This window comes from Carassius carassius, chromosome 39, assembly GCF_963082965.1.
Source record: "Carassius carassius chromosome 39, fCarCar2.1, whole genome shotgun sequence".
Lineage (NCBI taxonomy): Eukaryota > Metazoa > Chordata > Actinopteri > Cypriniformes > Cyprinidae > Carassius > Carassius carassius.
In genome coordinates this window covers 3,968,034-3,990,182 of record NC_081793.1, presented here as the reverse complement: position 1 = coordinate 3,990,182, position 22,149 = coordinate 3,968,034, and the positions used below count along the sequence as shown (strand labels likewise).

At 41.6% G+C, this 22,149-nt stretch overlaps 1 protein-coding gene across 1 annotated transcript in view; it reads left to right on the top strand.

Moving 5' to 3' along the window:
- The first annotated feature begins 10,915 nt into the window (after positions 1-10,915).
- LOC132121247 (integrin alpha-3-like) overlaps positions 10,916-22,149 on the top strand; it is a 61,536-nt gene continuing 50,302 nt past the window's right edge. Inside the window, exon 1 of the mRNA XM_059530464.1 lies at positions 10,916-11,284. Coding sequence (XP_059386447.1) covers positions 11,112-11,284 — 173 coding nt within the window. The 5' untranslated portion in view covers positions 10,916-11,111. The remainder of the gene's footprint in view (positions 11,285-22,149) is intronic.

Genomic DNA, 22,149 nt, shown 5'->3' with positions numbered 1-22,149 from the left:
TTCATTCGTAAAAAAAAAAATGTTTATCACTCTAAATTTGCAATTGAGCATTTGTCTTGGAGTAAACCGGACTTTATGGTGATGTTTTGTCACATTTAAATGTGTGAAATTCTAAAAATATATATACTTTTGAGTTCCTTTTGCGGATATATAATGGGGTAAAATTTATTAGTTAATTTATTGGCAAAAAAGCACTAGCCTATTGCATTTGCATGGAAGAAGTTTTTGCGTTAAAAGAGACCTTAAATAAGAAATAAGGCTTTAGGGTATATTACTCATTACATTCGAGTATACACTGTGGTTGGACAAAATTTTTTCTGTGGTGTACTTCAGGGCACTGGGGGCTTTGTTTCCCATGGTGTAGGCTTACTCAGGGTCTCGGCCTGGGAAACAAATACAACTGACATGTCTATTGTCACAGCACTGTTAATGTACACTGAATAAATGCAGGAGACAGATCTATAGAAACTGAGCACAAATCCATTAATAAAACGTTATTAATATCCCACTTTTTATCTCTTCCCACAATTAGCCGTGTTTCCACTGTCGAGCTTAAACCGGGCGTGCTAGTGCATGCCAGGGCCAATCGTGTTTCCACTGTCACTTCCGGGGCTTGATCGTGCCTCATCGGGCCTTCCAACGGCCAGGGTTTTTTGGCCCTATGAAAACCTTGGGCCAAAGCGGGCCAGCTGGGGCTAGAGGAGGGGTTCTGAACAAAGGCGGAGTTTCTCAGAGTCTGGAGATCGTCAGCCGCGGATCATTTCAGAATAGCTTTAACACCAGCATTAAATACTTTTTAAAATAAGTTGAGCTCAAAACTCACTGTTAGTCAGCAGCGAGTGTTTGAAATAACTTGATCCGATGTGGATTATAATCACTAAACAAGGCAGAAATATTCATAAGCGATGTAAAAGACTATGCACGCTAAACATTAATGTTACCATAGTAAACATGGTAAATGCAACCAGGAGAAATCAGACGTCAGCTTCTTATTCTCTATCACAATTGTGTATTTATTTAGTAACATATTTTATGTGTCATCTTGTCTCGAGATTTTAGCTCCACGTAGCATAGCCTATCATCAAAATATAATAATGATTTTTGTTCGGGAGCTTTTATAAAAATAGAGAGCGTCAGCGCTGCAGATCATTTCAGAAAGATAACAGCTTTAACACCAGCATTAAACACTTTTTTAAATAAGTTGAGCTCAAAACTCACTTTCAGTCTGTCATGATACAAGAAGCGGAAGCAATAATGCAAGTAAACTCTTTATTAAGAGTAGAACAAAACACAGAGAAGTACTGGAGCTCAGGTGGGCTGGTGGTGCAGGGATTAGTTGGTCAGCGTGCTGGTGAAGACAGGTGACGGTGAACATCCAGACGAGAAGACGAATACCACAAGGACAGGAACTGGGAATCGGAACAGGACTGGAACGGCACACGACGAAAACACTGTGGACACCAAAACAACGATCTGACAAAGAGAGGAGAGTGCGATCAGTTCTTATAGGTGAGTGGATTGGCAGCAGCTGGTGTGATGAATGAGATCAGCTGGCGTGCTGATCAGTGGAACGAGCAGTCATGCCCACTCACATACACAGAACAACAATTACACGGGACACGAAGAAACCAGTGAATTCATGAACAGTGACAGTACCCCCTCTCCTAAGAACGCCTCCTGGCGTTCCTTACCTGTCGATTGTTCAATATGGAGTGATCCAGGATGTCTCTAGAAGGAACCCAACTTCTCTCCTCTGGACAATAACCCTCCCAGTCCACCAAGTACTGGAATCCGCGTCCCCTTCGCCTTGAGTCCAGAATACGATTAACCGAATATGTAGGTTCCCCTTCTATGAGTCGCGGCGGGGGAGGAACCGGGACAGGCGGATTAATATGAGAATGAAACACAGGTTTTATTTTGGAAACATGGAAGGCGGAATGAATCCTCTTGTACACTGGAGGGAGTTTGAGGCGGACTGCCACCGGGTTAATGATCTTGGTGACAGTGAACGGGCCGATAAATTTGGGAGCAAGTTTATTAGAGACGGAACGGAGAGGAATGTTATTGGTAGAAAGCCACACTTTTTGACCAACGACGTATAAGGGAGGCTTAGACCGGTGGCGATCGGCTTTAGCCTTGGTGTGCACTCCCGCTTGGAGTAGAGTCTTGCGGGCTCTAGTCCAAGCGTGATGACACCTCTGGACGAAGGCGTGAGTGGAGGGAACTGCAACTTCAGATTCCAGACTAGGAAAAATTGGTGGCTGGTAACCTAGACTACACTCAAACGGAGATAGACCCGTGGATGATACTGGTAACGAATTGTGGGCGTACTCCACCATTGACAGTTGTTGACTCCAAGAGGAAGGATTCTTGGAAACCAGACATCGCAACGTTCTCTCTAAATCCTGGTTGGCTCTCTCAGTTTGGCCATTGCTCTGGGGATGAAACCCTGTGGACAGACTAACAGTCGCGCCCAGTAATCTACAAAACTCTTGCCAAAATTTGGACACAAATTGAGGTCCTCTGTCGGAAACCACATCTGTCCGGAGGCCATGTAACCGAAAGACGTGATTAACAACTGTTAATGCTGTCTCCTTGGCTGAGGGTAATTTGGGCAAGGGAATGAAATGGACTGCCTTCGAGAACCGGTCCACCACGGTCAAAACTACCGTGTTACCCTGAGAGGGTGGGGGGGCGGTGCCAAAATCTAGTGCGATATGGGACCAGGGTCTCGAAAGAATCGGCAGCGGTTGAAGGAGCCCATCTGGGGGTCAATTGGAAGTCTTACCAGTGGCACAAACTGAGCAAGCCAAAACAAAACTGTGAATGTTGTGAGTCATACGTGGCCACCAAAATCGTTGCTTGACTAAAGATGTAGTGCGACTGACTCCTGGATGGCAAGCCACATTGGAACAATGCCCCCACTGAATAACGTCGGACCGTAATCCCTCTGGCACAAATAAACGGTTCGGTGGACAGTCGACCGGTGGCGTTACCCCTTGTACGGCCGTCTTGACCTTCGATTCGACCTCCCATGAGAGTGTGGAGATAATTAGGGTCTCCGGAAAAATGCACTTGGGAGTAGACGTGCGATCGGAACGGTCAAAAATGCGTGATAATGAATTGGGCTTGATGTTCTTGGAGCCCGGGCGGTACGAAATAGTAAAGTCAAAACGTCCGAAAAAAAGTGCCCACCGAGCTTGCCTGGAATTCAATCTTTTAGCAGTTCTAATGTATTCCAGATTCTTATGATCGGTCCAAACGATAAAAGGTACCCCCGACCCTTCTAACCAGTGACGCCATTCTTCCAATGCTAACTTGACTGCCAACAACTCTCTGTTACCAATATCATAATTACGTTCGGCGGGGGACAAACGGTGGGACAAAAATGCGCACGGATGCATCCTGTAGTCTGCAGGAGAACGTTGGGATAGCACTGCACCTACCCCTACCTCTGACGCATCGCCCTCCACCACGAACTGATGTGATGGATCAGGGGTAATTAAGATGGGGGCTGAAACAAAACGGCCCTTCAGTTTGGCAAATGCAGCCTCAGCTGCGTCTGACCTCCTGAACGTAGTTCTGGGGGAGGTCAAGGCGGTCAGAGGCGAGGCTAGTTGGCTGAAATTGCGAATGAACCGCTGATAGAAATTGGCGAACCCCAGAAACCTCTGTAGGGCCTTACGGGAATCTGGGCTTGGCCAATCCACCACAGCCTTAACCTTCTCAGGAGCCATACGCATTCCCTCAGATGACACAATGTACCCTAAGAAAGGAACAGACTGTGCATGAAAAGCACATTTCTCCGCCTTGACAAAAAGCCCATTTTCTAGCAGCCTCTGAAGCACTCATCGAACGTGCTGCATGTGCTCCTGGAGAGAAGAAGAAAAAATCTATATATCATCCAGGTAGACATATATGAACTGATCGACCATATCTCGCAGCACGTCATTGACGAGTGCCTGGAAGACTGCTGGGGAGTTGGACAAGCCGAAGGGCATGACCAAGTATTCAAAGTGCCCTCTGGGGCTGTTAAAAGCAGTCTTCCAGTCATCTCCCTTCCTGATGCGAACCAAATGATAAGCATTACGTAAGTCCAATTTAGTGAAGATCGACGTTCTCTGCAACCTCTCAAAGGCTGAAAACATCAGTGGCAAAGGATAAGTATTCTTTACCGTGATGCTTTTCAACCCCCGGTAATCAATACAAGGTCGCAGAGATCCGTCCTTCTTCCCCACAAAAAAGAACCCCGCCCCCGCTGGAGAAGAGGAAGGACGAATGAACCCCGCTGCTAGAGAATCAGAAATATATTTCTCCATAGCCTCTCTTTCTGGAACAGAAAGTGAATATAACTTGCCCTTAGGCGGAGACGTACCTGGCAGTAACTCTATGGCACAGTCATAGGGACGATTCGGAGGGAGAGAAGCAGCTCGAGACTTACTGAACACTTCCCTCAGGTCCTGATACTCCATGGGCACGTTTGACAAATCCACTGCTTCCTCCTGAAACGCAGAAACAGAAACAGAAGAACAGGCAGACACAAGACAGGACTCATGACATTTACTACTCCACTCCAACACTGATCTCTGCTGCCAGTCAATCTTAGGGTTGTGTTTGATGAGCCAGGGGTGTCCTAAAACAATGGGTGCGAGGGGGGGAGTCCAGAATGAAGAAGGAGGTAGTCTCAGTGTGGTTGCCAGATACGATGAGTGAAATGGGTCCAGTGGTGAATGAAATGTTAGGTAGGGCTTGGTCGTTAAGTGCGTGAACAGATATGGTGCGGGTGAGAGGTAACAGGGGAACCCGAATCTTGAGTGCAAATGTGTAGTCCATGAAGTTGCCTTCTGCCCCGGAGTCCAAAAGTGCTTGACAGCTGTGAATGTTGGCTGACCATCTTAGTCTTAACGGGAGGAGCGTAGATGTTGATGAGGTCTTCTCAGCGGAGATCCCACCCGACAGTAGCCTCAGATTTACTGCCGGGCTTGCCCCTTTTACCGGGCAGTTGTAAGCGAAATGTCCTGCCATTCCACAATAAAGGCAAAGGCCCTGGGATCTCCACCTTTCCTTCTCCTCCCGGGAGAGCCGAGCTCGCCCGACCTGCATGGGCTCGTGATCGTTGACGGGGCTGACCGCATCCCCGCCGCTGGATCGCGTGCTCTCTGCTGGTCCAGAGAACCGAGTGGGTAATCCAAGACGTTCGACTCGAGAGAGTCGGGAATCCACACGAAGTGCCAGTTCAATCAACCCATTGAGTGTGGTAGGTAAGTCCAGAGCGTAGATCTCTCTCAGGACGCGGTCAGCCAACCCATGCAGGAACATGTCCCACTGCGCCTCCTCGTTCCACTGACACTCTGTCGCCAAAGTCCGGAACTTGATAGCGTAATCAGATACAGATCTTCCGTCCTGTTTGAGGTCCGCAAGGATCCGTGCCGCTTCTCTTCCTGCGACTGCGCGGTCAAACACCCTTCTCATTTCGGTGGCGAGTGTCTGGAACGAGGCACAGCATGGATCTTGGTTCTCCCACACCGCCGTCCCCCATAGTGCTGCCCTCCCAGTCAGTAGCATGAGTACAAATGCCGCTTTGCTTTGTTCAGTGGCAAAGGTTCTGGGCTGCAGAGAGAAATGCATTGAACAGCATGTTAGGAATGCTCTGCAATAGTTAGGCTCACCGTTGTATAACTCGGGGACCTGTAGGCGGGGCTCTGACTGGGAAACGCTCTGTGGTGGTCCGGGGGGAGCGGCTGGTGTGGGTGGCGCAGTGGAAGCTCGTAGATGTTGTAATTGCTGGGTGAGCTCGGACACCTGCACCACAAGAGCTTGAATAGCCCGACCCGACTCAGTCATGTTCCTCTCCTGGGCATCCATCCGTGAAATGCTGGCTTTGATAAATTCCTCCAGAGGAGAAGAGGATCCGCTTGTTGCTTCCATCGTCTGGTCAGATCGTTCTGTCATTATACAAGAAGCGGAAGCAATAATGCAAGTAAACTCTTTATTAAGAGTAGAACAAAACACAGAGAAGTACTGGAGCTCGGGTGGGCTGGTGGTGCAGGGACTAGTTGGTCAGCGTGCTGGTGAAGACAGGTGACGGTGAACATCCAGACGAGACGACGAATACCACAAGGACATCGAACAGGAACTGGAAATCGGAACAGGACTGGAACGGCACATGACGAAAACACTGTGGACACCAAAATAACGATCTGACAAAGAGAGGAGAGTGCGATCAGTTCTTATAGGTGAGTGAATTGGCAGCAGCTGGTGTGATGAATGAGATCAGCTGGCGTGCTGATCAGTGGAACGAGCGGTCATGCCCACTCACATACACAGAACAACAATTACACGGGACACGAAGAAACCAGTGAATTCATGAACCGTGACACAGTCAGCAGCGAGTGTTTGCAATAACTTGATCCGATCTGGATTATAATCACCATTCAAGGCAGAAATATTTATAAGCGATGCAAAAGACTGTGCACGCTAGGCATTAACATTACCAAAGTAAATATGGTAAATATGACCGCTTGAGGAAATCAGATGTCAGCTTCTTATTCTCTATCACAATCGTGTAATTATTTAGTAACATATTTTATCTGTTTAAAAGTGAATGTTTAGCTCCACGTAGCCTATCATAAAAATATAATAATGTTTTATGTTCGGGAGCTTTTATAAAAATAGAGATATTATCATTCATTCTTAATGTGACGTATAGGCTGTGTCTACAAATAAACAGAAACAGACTCGACTGAATAAGCAGGCTATTTTCGTAAGTGTTAAAAATAAATAATAAAATAGAAATAATTTTTTTGAGTCCTGATAAATTAATTCATTATGATCAATGTATCACTTATTCTATAGTAAAACGTAGATGCTTTTGAATTTGAATAATTACCAAAGCATGCAAACAAACGTCCGCGTTTATCATGTTCGTTTTGTGATCGTGCAAGTTCCTGTGACTTATTTCTTAGTTTTCTGATAACTTCTCTTTGTTGCTGAAATGATGGGGTTTCGTGACTTTGTTCCTGAGAGGCGTGTAAAGGGCGTGTTTTAGAGAAGCGTAGCGGAGCTTCAGGACCGACAGTGGAAACCCTGCGCTATTCTGGCCTTGGTGCTACTGGCCCGAGACTATTAGCCCACCCGGCCCGTTTTAAGCCCTGGCTCGCACTGGCCCGACAGTGGAAATGCGGCTATTGATACAAAAGTAATTTGTGTGGCTATGTCTCATTTGCTGTGTAATATTCACACTCACACATCCAGGTCAGCGTTCCCTTCATGCATATGTAAAAATGTTCTTGTCATGAACAAGAGCATAATGTGTCCATAGAGAGAAACAGATCCCGACTACATTTACAGAGCTCACAGTATCATCTGTCAGGATGAATGAATAGAGATATATATACTGACAAAGACACTGGAAATGCAAAGCCAGAGGATCCAGTATGGGGGGAAATCCCACCTTGAGAAAAACAGTCATTTAAACAAGATTTAGATGTGGTTGTCTAAGGAAAATTTAATAATGGCACCACAATGATAAGGTGGCTCCCAAGGCATTGTTAAGGTGTTCTGGCTGGTTTCTAGGGTTTTGCTGTAGTTTCTGCCAACTCTCTAGGATATTCATGTCTCTAGATATACAGTACAGAACAAAAGTTTGGACACACCTTTTCATTCAAAGAGTTTTCTTTATTTTCATGACTATGAAAATTGTAGAGTCACACTTAAGGCATCAAGGGCTATTTGAGCAAGAAGGAGAGTGATGGGGTGCTGCGCCAGATGACCTGGCCTCCACAGTCACCGGACCTGAACCCAATCGAGATGGTTTAGGGGTGAGCTGGACCGCAGACAGAAGGCAAAATTGCCAACAAGTGCTAAGCAACTCTCGGGGAACTCCTTTAAGACTGTTGGAAGACCATTTCAGGTGACTACCTCTTGAAGCTCATCAAGAGAATGCCAAGAGTGTGCAAAGCAGTAATCAAAGCAAAAGGTGGCTACTTTGAGGAACCTAGAATATGACATATTTTCAGTTGTTTCACATTTGTTTGTTATGTATATAATTCCATATTCCACATGTGTTAATTCATACCGTGTTTTGATGCCTTCAGTGTGAATCTACAAATTTCATAGTCATGAAAATAAAGAAAACTCTTTGAATGAGAAGGTGTGTCCAAATTTTTGGTCTGTACTGTAGCTCATGTTCAGTCTGTTGGATATTTACAACACAATTTCACAGCTATTCATAAATATTTGATATTGTGGCAAATTGGTTTCTAATTTGATGAGTACTACAATCTAATTTGTTTGCTATTAATAAACTATGAACTGATTTTTGCCTCAATAAACTGCTAATTTGCTGCTTATTAATAGTTAGTAGTAGTTAAGTTTAAGTATGGAGTTGGATTAAAGGATCTAACATATGGTCATCCAGAATAAGACATTAATATGTGCTTTTTAGTTTATGTGCAGTTCACATTGTACGATATGAAATCAGCACCTCGTAAAATAGATGTGTTTTCCTGTGAGATCGGGTCGGTTTTTGTTGCTTATTTTATCATTTGCCAGTCAGAAATTGTAAGTCCAAGTGCTTTGAAAAGTATAGCATATCTCTCACAAGTCGTGCAAATCTGGGTATCATTTATGTCTGTAGAACAAATGCATGAGCAATAATGTTCGTCATTAAGTACCATTAATCTATTTATGTTTAATAATATTGTAAATATTTTAATTATATTTAAATCATTTAAATTTAAATGTTATATTTAAATACCAAATCAGGTTTTGAAACCTGTTGGATATGGAAATCTTTACCTCAAACAAATTTTCTGGAGCTGGAAAGTGTCTGCCTTTGGCATTTCTAAGACACCAGCTGTACTTTTCCATTTCCATTTTGCCCAAAAAACTTTTGTGTTTTCATTTTATTCCCCTAAAAACAGTCTAATTATTTTCATAGGCATACAGTTTAAGCCTTGAGGAAAATCTGGAAAGGTCCAAAAAGCACATCTATAGGGAAAAATATAAATTGTAATTCAGTAGCAAAACACACACACATACACACACACACACACATTTCCAAGCCTTTTTTTTTCATAGATGTGGATCTGCTTGGAGACTCATATCTGCTTCTGTGTTTTCCCATGAGCTGGAGTCTTCCTCTCTCTTACATAAGCTAGGGCAGTCTATCATTTTCCTGCAATCTGCCATCTACAAAATTATTATTTTAGTTCAGTGGGTGCATTTACCATCCACCCCCCACACCCCCATCCAAGACCATCCACACCTCCATCCCCCACCTCTCGTGGAAAAAGGGAGGAGAAACTCCCATGACAAGGCAAGAGTGGGAGGGTGGCATTAAGGCTCCATGAAACAAGTGGAATCAAGCCTTGACCCAAATGCACAGACAGGCAAAATGAATCATAAAACTAAGATAAATCTCTGGTAATGTTATTTGAATGTTAGAACAAGCTTATATGAGGTCGCTGATTCAGTTCAGTGCACTTCCTTCCCTGGTCTACATTCAGTCGATTCATGCTGTGTTGACCTGGGGTCAGTTGTTTGTTGGTGATCTGTTTTGAGTATTGCTCTTATCAGGACTCTTGTGTAATAGCAGTTCTGCTCCAATTAGCTCATCTGAGGGAGATAAAGAGACTTGATTCTAAAAAGGCGCTGAACAAACACGGATTCAGACTGATATTTAATGAGATAATCTTAAGAAATTTTGCAAAAAATGTGCAGCTTTCCAAAACACAGTTTTTGGGAACAGTGAAGAGTTTAAGGGGCAATGGATAAATTTTTCATAAGTTTGTGCCATTAGTAAGTGGGTAAAAAAAACACATAAATAAATATAATTTTTATTTTTTTAAATGTCTACATTTTTTTTATTACCTCTTACACACCTCCAACGCTATAGTGATGTCTGATTTATCAATCATTTGAATAATATGTTTACTTGAAAATACAGTTTTGCTTGAAAATAAAACCTAATTAGGACAATTCCATTGTGGTATTTTATTGACATTTAATCTGATTCTGATTATATCAGTGTAGAAAACAAATAACATTACTGGAAAAAAATAAAAACAAATGAAAATCATTGCCATGTGAACCTGGACCACACGGGTATATTTGTAGCAATAGTCAAAAATACATTGTATGGGTCAAAATTATCGCTTTTTTTATGTAAAAAACAATGGGATATTAAGTAAAGATCATGTTCCATGAAGATATTTTGTACATTTCCTACCATAAATATGTTTTAACATAAAAATAACCATAAAAATGTATTAACATTAGTAATATGCATTGCTAAGGACTTAATTTAGACAATTTTAAATGCAATTTTCTCAATATATTATTTTTTATTTATTTGTTACACCCTCAGATTCCAGATATTCAAATAGTTTTATCTCTGCCAAATATTGTCCTTTCATAACAAACCATACATAAATGGAAATATTTATTCAGCTTTCCGATAATGTATAAATCTCAATTTCAAAATTGACCCTTATAACTGGTTTTGTGGTACAGGGTCACATATTATATGAACAGTCATGGAAACTAAAAAGGTAACTTTATAGTCTTAAAAGAGTCATTAAAATTATATTTTGTTGATTTGGTTGTGAAATGTGACCTGGACTTGTTTTCTCGGGATTCTTTCGCACCACTGTGTTAAAATTTGAATAACAAAACCTTGAGAGTGAAATCTTATGTGCAGCATAACAACAAGTGAAGGTTTATATGTAACAGTGTGTGTGTGTGTGTGTGTGTGTGTGTGTGTGTGTGTGTGTGTGTGTGTGTGTGTGTGTGAGAGAGAGAGAGGGGGGAATTTTAAGAGGGAGCGCATTTTAAGGTCTCTCTCTCTCTCTCTCTTTCTTATCAGACTTATGGGATATATTATCAAGTATTTGAGAAGCGGAGCTGGTGAAGTGTGGTGGACACGGGGCAGGTTGGAATTCGCTGGGTGTGTGGAGGCGGAGAACAGAGAACAGCGACAAACACCTTACAGCTCCGAGCCAGAGAGTGAGAGACGAGGCTTTCCTATGGCTTGTGATTGACCAATCCAGACTCATTGGCTTTGATTGTGCAAGTGATAGAGAGAGGGAGAGAGAGGGCCAATATTAAATATGGCAGGAAAGTCTCTGCAGTTGTGCGTGTTTGTAATTTACGCGATTCAAGCGAACACTGGATTTAACATTGACGTGCAGTTCCCGGTCATCAAAGAAGGAAAAACCAAGGGCAGTTTATTTGGATTTTCTGTTGCATTGCACAAACAGACCGAAAAGACAAAGAAGAACTTGTAAGTAGCCTACCTATCTCAGTTGCCCGACATATGATTTTACATAAGTCGAAAGTGTATTTTTTATTTTTTCTGTCTTTCTGCCCTGGTTCAACACAGACTACAACAAGTATTCGACAGCACACATCTTTAACTTTTTTTATGTTCCTTGGATGGGTTCGTTTACATGAATTAATAGGCTATCCACTTTTAATTATCTACATACACTAAAGCTCTCTTTCGCACCTGCAGCGCTGTGCGGTTAACGAATCGTTTATTTGAATCGATTCTGTTGAATGATTCAGCTGGTTTGAAAAGCGTTTGTTGCCTATTTACTACACAATGATAGGAGTAAAACTAATATAATATCTAGACAAAAAAAAAATGTCTGGAGTATTATATTACTAAATATTATCATTAATAATACTGGTGGAAACTATTGGTAGCTGAACGATTGCTTGTTTTGTCATTACCTAGCGGAAACCAGAGACCAACATCCAACCAGTATACCAGCGCTGCAACCTTTAAAATCAATCGTTTTGAATTTTCAGTGAATCGGTTCATTGAAACGAATCTCAATGCTACCGCTAAACGTAACCTGTTTTCATTGTAAGCGTCCTCAACTTTGACAAACTGCGCAGACGACATATTTTGTGTTGTCCTGCTTTATATTATGACTGAAATCCTCTTAAACTGAATGTGCTATAAGAACACTAACAATACCATTCTTTACTACAGGTTTTTTTTATATCATGGTAAAACATTGCCCTTAATGTCATGTTGTTCATATATAAAATTAATTCAGCTCTATGCTACAGTATATGTCACAATCCTGACATCTGATGCCATCACTGTAACACCACATTTTTTATATAGGCCTATACATTTGCTTTTAAGTTCTTCCTTACTTTAACATGACTAAAATTGGCATATTTTTATTATACAGTAAAGGGTGTGTAAGGTGTTTTTATGATCTGTATCTGTTTACAATTTCTACATACTTCTAGTTACCCTCTGAGGTCATTTCAATACAAATCTGGGGAAATAGGACGGGTGTTAACACGCCAACTGATGCCAGGAACAGTCAAAACAATAGGATTGTGTTCAAAGCATGCTGCTTTGAGATCACTGCATTATTTTTCTCTTTGTTATGAGAAATGAGAGATACGTCCAGATGAACCTGTATTAGACTGATTTACTTTTTTTCCTCTGGCTATGACAAAGAAAACTAGGTCTACACCTCCGGACATGGATTTATAGCTAAATGTGGGCAGTGCTTTAATTTCAAAGACAGGAAACAATCGGATATAAACATAATCCTTTAGGCTTTTACAGTTGTTATAAAATATCACCTGTTATTACAGTTCTGTTTTCATGCTTTAAAGTAGATATCTTCAAAGTTATCTGCAGGTTTTGTATGACAGAGCTTTGTCATGCCCTCATATCCTGTGCCGGTATAACCTGCTGCTGCCTGTAGACTTGTGTATGCTCCTGATAAACCTCTTAACCTCTCAGCGGCTGCTTTCAAAAGGAGAACTCTCAGCAATGGCGGACTGCTATATATCAAAGTGTGTAGTGCCAAACTTAGCAGCACAAATGTGGATCAGCACCTCCCTTTAGTGAGAAAAGGGATTGAATATGCTATATATCATTGTCAGTGATGTATTTTGTGAAGCTTTCAGCTATGCCTCTGTTGTGGGATGGAAGGGAGTTCCCCCAAATTAGACTTTTTGTATTTGTGATTTCCTGCTAATTAAGAGCTTCAGCCTCTGTAAGATGCTTCACAGATTTTTTTTTGTACAGGTATGTCACTATATGATAATAAATTAATTATATAATAATACTGAATTAAATATTATACATATTTGTCACGGGCCAGCAAAGAAAGAACAGGGTCTGGGTCCAAATGCAGGGAAGAATCTTTTAATTAGAAAGAATAAAACTTAAAACAAAAAGCAAACAAGACAAAAACAAAACAGAACAGATAACAAGGACAAGAGCAGAATCAGAAGCAGCTGAAATGCCAAACACGATTAACATTAACATATAATACAGCTAGACAGAGTAGTGTGTGAGACGAGAATATATAGTCCATGACAATGAGCAACAGCTGTGTGTGTGATTGAGAGACAGGTGTACCGAGTGAAGGTAAATGAGTCCGGGAGCAAGGGAGAAACACAGGTGTAGCAACTAAAACAATGATGAGGTAACAAGATAGGCAGGGTAAGAAAAGAGACCGGACAAAAGCATATGGCACCAACCATCACAGCAGTGACAGAAAGACAGAAGACTGTGACAGAACCCCTCCCTTAAAGAGTGGATTCCAGACACTCTAAAGTTAGAAATCACGGAGGGAGGCGGAATGGAGGTGGATCAGGGGGAGGGATGGAGGGCCAGGCCCGTGTAGTGGGAGAGGGCCAGGAGAAAGAAGTAGAAAGGTTCGCCCTAGGGGAACCGAGAGCGGATGCCACCTCCTCGGGGGGGAACAGAGAGTGGACGCCGCCACCACCTCGAGGAGACTGTGAGCGGACGCCGCCGCCGCCTCGGGGGAACTGTGAGCGGACGCCCCCCGTCGCCACCGCCTCGGGGGAACTGTGAGTCGCTGCTGCCTCCGCCTCGGGGGAACTGTGAGTGGATGCCGCCGCCTCCATCTCGGGGGAACTGAGAGCGAACGACACCACCAGAGAGGGTCGTGAGCTGATGCCGCCGCCTCAGGAGCTCTCTGACCAGACGCCGCCGCCCCGGGAGGGTCGTGAGCGGACACTGTCGCCTCTGGAGGGTCGTGAGCGGACACCGCTGCCTAGGGAGGGTCGTGAGCGGACGCCCCCGCCTCGGGGGCATCATGAGCGGACACCGCCGCCTCGTGGGATTCGTGAGCGGACACCGCTGCCTCGTGGGAATCCTGAGCGGACACCGCCGCCTCGTGGGAATCCTGAGCGGACACCGCCGCCTCGTGGGAATCGTGAGCGGACACTCATGGGAATCGTGAGCGGACACCGCCGTCTCAGGGGCATCGTGAGCAGACACCGCCGCCTCGGGGGCATCGTGAGTGGACACCGCCGCCTCTGGAGCTCTCTGAGCGCACACCACCGCCTCGGGGGATTCGTGAACAGCCACCGCCACCTCGGGGGAATCGTGAGTGGCCACTGCCACCTCGGGGGACTCGTGAGTGGCCACTGCTGCCGCCTTGCAGGGAACATCCTGGGTAGGCTTCCCCACCCTGACAGCTGAGCCGCTCACCTGCAGAGCCATGTTGATATAGTCCTCCAGAGTCTCCTCGGGGTGCCAGAATGGCATAAGGGACCTGAAGGGCTGGGCTAGGCCTCCCCAGAAGCACACTATAAGGCAGTTCCTCTCCGTAGCCAACAACTGAGCCGCCCCCACGAAGTCCCTGGCATAATCCTCGATGGCCCGATCTCCCTGGTGGACATCAAGAAAACTCCCTGCTGGACCCATGTTTGCTGGCTGTATTCTGTCACAGGCCGGCAAAGAAAGAACAGGGTCTGGGTCCAAATGCAGGGAAGAATCTTTTATTTAGAATAAAACTTAAACAAAAAGCAAACAAGGCAAAAACAAAACAGAACAGATAACAAGGACAAGAGCAGAATCAGAAGCAGCCGAAATGCAAAACACGATTAACATTAACATATAATACAGCTAGACAGAGTAGTGTGTGAGACGAGAATATATAGTCCATGACAATGAGCAACAGCTGTGTGTGTGATTGACAGACAGGTGTGCAGAGTGAAGGTAAATGAGTCCAGGAGCAAGGGAGAACACAGGTGTAGCAACTAAAACAATGATGAGGTAACAAGATAGGCGGGGTAAGAAAAGAGACAGGACAAAAGCACATGGCACCAAACAAACACAACACTCAGAAGACAGTGACAGAAAGACAGAAGACTGTGACAATATTAAAAATTATAAATAATAATATTTAATTTAATTATTTATACTTTATACTTAATAGATAGATAGATAGATAGATAGATAGATAGATAGATAGATAGATAGATAGATAGATAGATTGATTGATAGATAGAAGATTGTAATAAAATAAGACTTTATAATGTATCTAAATATAAGATTTTGATGAAAAATGTATATATTTAAAACATTTTTCTGACATCAGTATTTCATCTTTGGGAAGAAACAAAGGTTTTCTTTACGATTGACTTCTCACGTGTGCATTACTGAGGTGCTTTAGAGCTGAACTGATGTTGGGCTGCACAAGGGCATTGATGCATCTTATGAAAGGGATCTAATCAAATCTTTCTTTGCTGTTGACAAGCAGGACACAGCCTAGAACCCTCCCTTCCCTTCGTATGTCCTGAGAGATGGAATGTGCTGGAACAAACTGAAACTTTTTCAGTGAAAAGAGAGAAATGCATTTCTGCTGTGTGTTTTCAATGCTTTTCTGCATTTGTCAACCAAAAACTAAAGGTCTGCACTTTCTTACCACAGAGACCGCAATTAGATCTGGTTTTAGTCGAGCATGAGGAGTGTGAACATTTAAATAATGCAGAAGTGCAGGCAATCACACACTTACAGCATGCATTAACGCTATTTTAGTGCTTTTAGTGTAAAATGGAGAAGTATTAGTTTGGAAGAGACAAGGGAAGAGAAGGATGTGCCTTTTAGGGCTTTTTAGGCAATAACATGTCTCATTAACTAAAAATAAAACCATAAAAAAAGAAAGAAACAAAAAAAGCGTTACTTAAAAAAAAAAAAACTAAGATAAAAAAAAAATTATGGTAACACTTTAGAATAGGTAACACTTGTTAACTATTAACTACGGCATTTATCTCAATAAATTCTTAATTTGCTGCTTATTAATAGTTAGTAAGGTAGTTGTTAGGTTTAGGTATTGGGTAAGATTAGGGATGTAGAATAAGGTCAAGTAGAATAAGGCATTAATATGTTCTTAATTAGCACTAATACATGGCTAATATTCTAGTAATATGCATGCTAATAAGTAATGAATAGGTGTTACCTATTCTAAAGTGTTATCAAAATGATAAATAGAAATGAATAAAAACTATATAAACATTAAAAAAGAAAATCTAATAAACTGACAAAACACAACAAAATAATTAAAACAAATAAAAAAAATGGAAAAATAAAATCTAATTTAAATACTGACAAAACATATCGTTATTAACTTATCGCTAACTGAAACTAAAAACATTACAAAGTTAAAAATTGTAAAAACAACAATGTATTACTTGAAAAAAAAGAATAATAAAAAAGAATACAAATGAGAAAAACATATCAATGTATATCAGTGCTACTAAAATAACACTGGTTCCACCTCTCTGATTCTTTTGAGTTATAGAGAACCATCTCATAACTGTGACAGGAAGGAAATTTGACCAAACAAGAACTTGAACTGGAAAAGCTGTTGCAACTCTTTTTGCTTTTGTAATCTGATGTATTTTACTTGATTATATCCATTATGAATGATCGGATGATGAGAAGTCGTCTCTGACAGGTGCTGGAGGAAAGAGGTTGCAGAGTCTCATAGAAATGTATTATACTTCAATTAAAGCACAGATAAACACTTTATCTTTGGAACAAAGTGCACCAATGAATAATGCACAATAAAACCAAGATTATGCTTTAAGAAAGTAAGGGGTCAGATTCAATGTCAAGCCAATTTTAACCCTTGCAGAGTAAACTCTTCATATCCCGACTTGATCCCTTTTTGGAGATGGCAGCACAAAATACATATTCTTCTCTTACAACCTCTTTAAACAGCTCATTCAGCATGAAGTGCCCAGTGCTGCTTTATCTTCTCTTCCTGTGCAGGAGCTGGTGGTGTTGTGTTCGGCTCTTTGATTGGTTCTTCCAGTCCTCTGACCCTTTGGAATGCTGAGAATTCCTCATCCTGCCCTGCTCGAGTGGAACTGCCATGGTTGCAGGTTGAGACAGGACTTAAAGAGAGGCAGAGTTTCTTGGGAACCTGCTGCCTCTCTAAGAGAGGATGATTACGGTGCTATTAGAGGCCTGCAAACCAGACAGACAGACATGTATTTTGTGCCTCAGAGAGAAAGAGCTTATTAAATGCTGTGCTTTTGTTTTTTGATGGAGAGTCAGAGCAGATCGATGGGTCTGATTCCTGAGTCACACATTTAATTAAATGAAGGAAAATGTGTTGCTGGGCCAGACCTCTTCTGTCTGAGAACTGTAGTTCTGGCAATGTTTTTTTATATATTATTATTTGATAGGCATCATCTTTTCTCTCAAAATACATCTGTTAATGAGAGTTTAAACAGTCCATGAACATTTCAGCTCACTCTTCTAAAACATCACTCTTGCTCCATAAATAATTCAAAATCTTTTTCTGTTTTTTTTTTTTTTCATTCTGAGCTCCCACAATCCTCGCTGGCATACCTCCCTTTTTCTGATTGTTTATGTACGATGAAATAATTAATAATTAAAAAAAAAAATTAATGACCTCTAGTGCAAATGTTTGCAAGATTAATCTTGTGTCACTATGTTTAAATGAGAAAATGTGTATGGAAGGCATTGTTTATGAGTGAATACTCAGAGAATGAGCTGTTCATGTACTTCAGTGCATGGCATGAATACGTAAGATTTGGCAACCCTCCAGCATTTTCGGTTTTCATCCCAGGGGTTCTTCTGTTTGATTCAGGTGTGGGTCTTTGAAAGCTCCAGCTGTGTACCGTGATGATACCCTGTAGGATTTTGTGCTGACTTATTGACTGATGAGCCTGTGTCTCCATTAAATACAATCTGAATGTAGAGACATTCGAGACATCACCAGCACAATGAAAAAGCATTAAGAAACTAATTTTAAAGCTAGTTTGTCAAAAAATTATCAATTGCTTACCCTGACATCATTCCAAACCAGTATGACATTTTTTTCTAAAAGTGATTTTTTTATGAATATCTACTTATATACTGAAAGTGAATGGGGATGTGTGACGTCAAGATATAGAGTTGTCAGTTTTGTGTGGACTATTAAGTGTCAGGACACTGCATTTTGTCAGCAATGTAATGTGGCAGTAACGTATAGAGACCTCAGCTTGTAACTATACTCTAATTACTATTTCGAAAATTATAACGCGTTAGATTACTCCGTTACTAAAAAAAGTAATCAAATTACAGTATGCGTTACTGCCCAACACTGGTTATAAATAGTATTTAGGTTTAAACGATAATGACACAAAAAATAAATATCAAAAAAATGACTTTCAGAATTATTTTTTACCTCTTTATCAACAATAAAAACATTGAAAGCCAAACAAAATCTGTTTAGCTTAAAAGCACACACTGCAAGAACAACTAGAAATGAGCTTAGAATAGACATAACGTTATAGTATGTTGGTGTGGATGTAAAAATAATTATCATTACAGTCATTATTATTATATTACTGTTATAATTTTCATTCTTGTTGAGAACAGGTAGTTTCATTTTTCACTGAAGTTTTTTTTCATCTTATTCAGAATGATGCAGTCTTCTAAGAGATGATGCATTATTTTGTGTAACAAAATAATGACAATCGCCAGACTAGCTTCTTTTGTTCTAAGAAAGTGTTATAAATATTCTGATTCTGGAGTTGTTCTTGTCTATTTAGAATTTGAAATCATGTTCCTATATAGTTTATATTGTTGCTAGGGTGTTGCTAAATGTTTGCTAGGGTGTTCTGGATGATTTTGTAGCAGTAATTATTCTAACAGCATTAGTGGTTTACAATGTCTGGGGCTAAAGTCTGTTTTACAGATCATCTTAAGCTGAGCTTTAGTGTATCTGGCCATCAAAAGACCCCTGATGGGAACATCATGAAGTCCTCACCGCTCTGAGCAGATTATACCACATGAGAAGGAGTGAAGGTGTCTCATGCATAAATGAAAATGATCACCCAGGGAGCTGGATAAAACTGCTGTTTTTTTGCTCATCATTACTCAAAGCTCTCAGGAAACGTATTACAATAGGCCCACCTTTCAACACATAGAGGAGAATACAAATTAGATAACCCCAGTGGATGTTGATCCAGGAGCAACATTTAAGTCAAACAATCAGAATGGAGATATAACTTTTCAAGAAATATCTGTTTTAGGCTTACAATCAGGGTTAGGTGCTTCTACAGCCTTGTTAATCAGCTATCATTTCCCACTGATTTTAGGAATTAATTATGGTTAGGGTTAGGTTTAGGGGTAGGGATTGGGTTAAGTCTATATTTTTGGAAAATAATGTTGATCCAGGATCATCAAAAGATGTTGTTGCGGAATCATCGGTAAGCAGCAGTATACTATACTTAAAGGGTTAGTTCAATGAAAATTCGTCCATCTTCTGCTCACTCTCGAAGCATCCTAGGTGTATGTGGCTTTCTTGATTCAGAATAATCCAATCGATGTTGTATTAAAAATTGTCCTTGCTCTTCCAAGCCTTTCAATGGGGGTAAGTGTGTGTTTGTTGTCAACACTTCAGAAAACGTGAAATAAAGTGCACATATCTGTAATAAAACATCCCTCACACAGCTCCAGTGGGTGAATAAAGGCCACCTGTAGCGAATCCATGTGTTTTTGTAGGATAAATATCCAGATTTCAAATGTAATAAACACTTTTTTTCTTACTTTTGGTTACTGTGGGAAACCGGAAGATGTTGTAGTTCGTCAGTGCTGTGTGTGGTTAGTGACGAGCGCGGAGAGAGAACAAAATGCTGGTCACAAATTAGAAGCACAATTTGTGAAGGAAAAACGTCTGAGGATTTCGAAAAAAGACTGGTTCTGCTAAAGTAAGGAAACTTTGTTTCCTTTGCTCCTACATTTCTCAGAGGCACATGCGCGATGCATACATCTTTCATCTTCTGCTGCACATCTTGAGGTTTTTTTCAGGATATTATAATTGTCTATTGGAGGTGTGTTCATTGGAGTCTCTTCTCTTCTCTTCTCTTCTCGCGAGATGTGGGAGAGTGGTGGAGGGTGTGGTGGGGAAGAACGCTTCAGTTTCAACTGTCTGCTTTAAAAAATGTTTTCGTAATTTTTTTCATTTGCCTAAAAATATTCTTATTTTGTTAAGATTTTGGTTTGTGTCGTTTTGAAAAAAATAATTGGCGAGTGTGAGAATGGCGTCGCTCCCAGGTGAGGGTGTGCCATCTCCTTCGCTCTGGCATGGGGTTAGGTGTGTGCCAGAACAGGAAGTTATGGTGGAAAGTGTGCTATTAGCAGTGGAGAACCAATCGGTTGCAAAAATATATCTTCGGCGTCTAGGATGAACAAAGTGGTTGTTGTTTTTCTTGTGTAACTTATTGAGAGTGGCGTTGTGATTAATGGAGGTTTTTGTCCAATCCTCCCTTTGGCCACGTTAATGTCTAAGGTAATTATTTTGAATGTGCCGCCGTTCATTCCCGATGAAGTTATTGAGAGAGAACTCGTTAGATTTGGAAGAATAGCGAGCCCGTTAAAAATCATATCACTGGGTTGTAAAAGTTCGGAATTTAAACGTGATGTTGTTTCGACGACAAGTCTTCATGTTTTAAAAGAGTCAACGCTGGACATATCGTTTCAGGTCATGGATGAAGATAAGTCGTTTATGATTTATGCTTCTACAGCTGGATTAAAGTGCTTTGAGTGCGGTGACATAGGCCATAAGCGAACTGCTTGTCCCACTAGAGTTCAAGTGAACATGAATGAGGAGGATAGATCTACTAGAGGATGAAAATAAGGCAGATATGAGGGATGAGGATACATTCTCTCAAATGTCAGGTTTTTCTGAAGTATGTTCTCAAATGGAAGAGGGTAATTTTTATTCTCTACAAGAGATAAATAATTTTTTGGATGAGACATTTGGAAGAGCAGTAGAAATTAGTGACTTTTTTTTCAGATACTGAGAAATTTGTGAAATCTGTGGTTAAATTACAGTGTACTGTTTGTCTTGGGGATTGCCCCACTGAAACTGGTGGATTATATTATTGACCGCTGCAGAACTCTGGTCAGGGAGTCGGAGTCATCAGATAGAGTTTAACTGTTTATTGCACAAGAGTGACCATATACACATAATAGTGTACTTGAGGTAGTCTTTTGTCAAACTTTCTCTTGCACATAAACACTGCACATGAATGCGTGCACGCGATATGATCGCTCAACTGGAGTAGCTTAGTGAATAGCCAATTACGCTGAGTCCGTATGTGCTGAGAACGCTGCACTACGTTATTTGCTTACAAGGCAACTTAAAATATCACACACGCAACCAACTTAATATTTAAAGTGACAGAATTCACAACAGCCGCCCCCACATTTGAGTAGCAAATGGGTAATCAAGGGAATTCTCTAAATGTCTTTGGGGTTACCTTCTAGAGCAGGCAACTGTATCAAGCGAGCAACTGGTCTAATGTAAGCTTTACCGTCAATGACAACTTCAACAGTTCGCACACATCCATCACTGCTAGGCAATGTCTTCCGAACTCTACCTATGGGCCACTGAGCTCTTGGGAGTTGCGGATCCACAATCAGTACAACAGAGTCGACCTCCAGGTTTTCTGACGCTTTATGCCACTTCTGCCTGGTCTGAAGCGTAGGCAAGTAGTTTCTGGTGAACTGTATCCAGAATTGGTCCGCCATGTTTTGACAGTGACGCCACCTCCGCCGCCCCATGTCTCCTGGAGCATACGCCACCTGAGGGAGAGATGCATCCCGCCGCCCCATAAGGAGAAGGTTAGGAGTAATTGGATCGATGTCGGCGACATCTGTTGAGGCGTATCCCAGAGGTTTTGAATTGAGAATCCCCTCCACTTCCACTAGGATTGTGGACAGAACATCCTCTGTGACTGCTTGGTTACCAACGGCTACCTGAAGAGCATTTTTTATAGAGCGGACCTCGCGCTCCCATATTCCGCCAAAATGTGGAGCGCTGGGCGGGT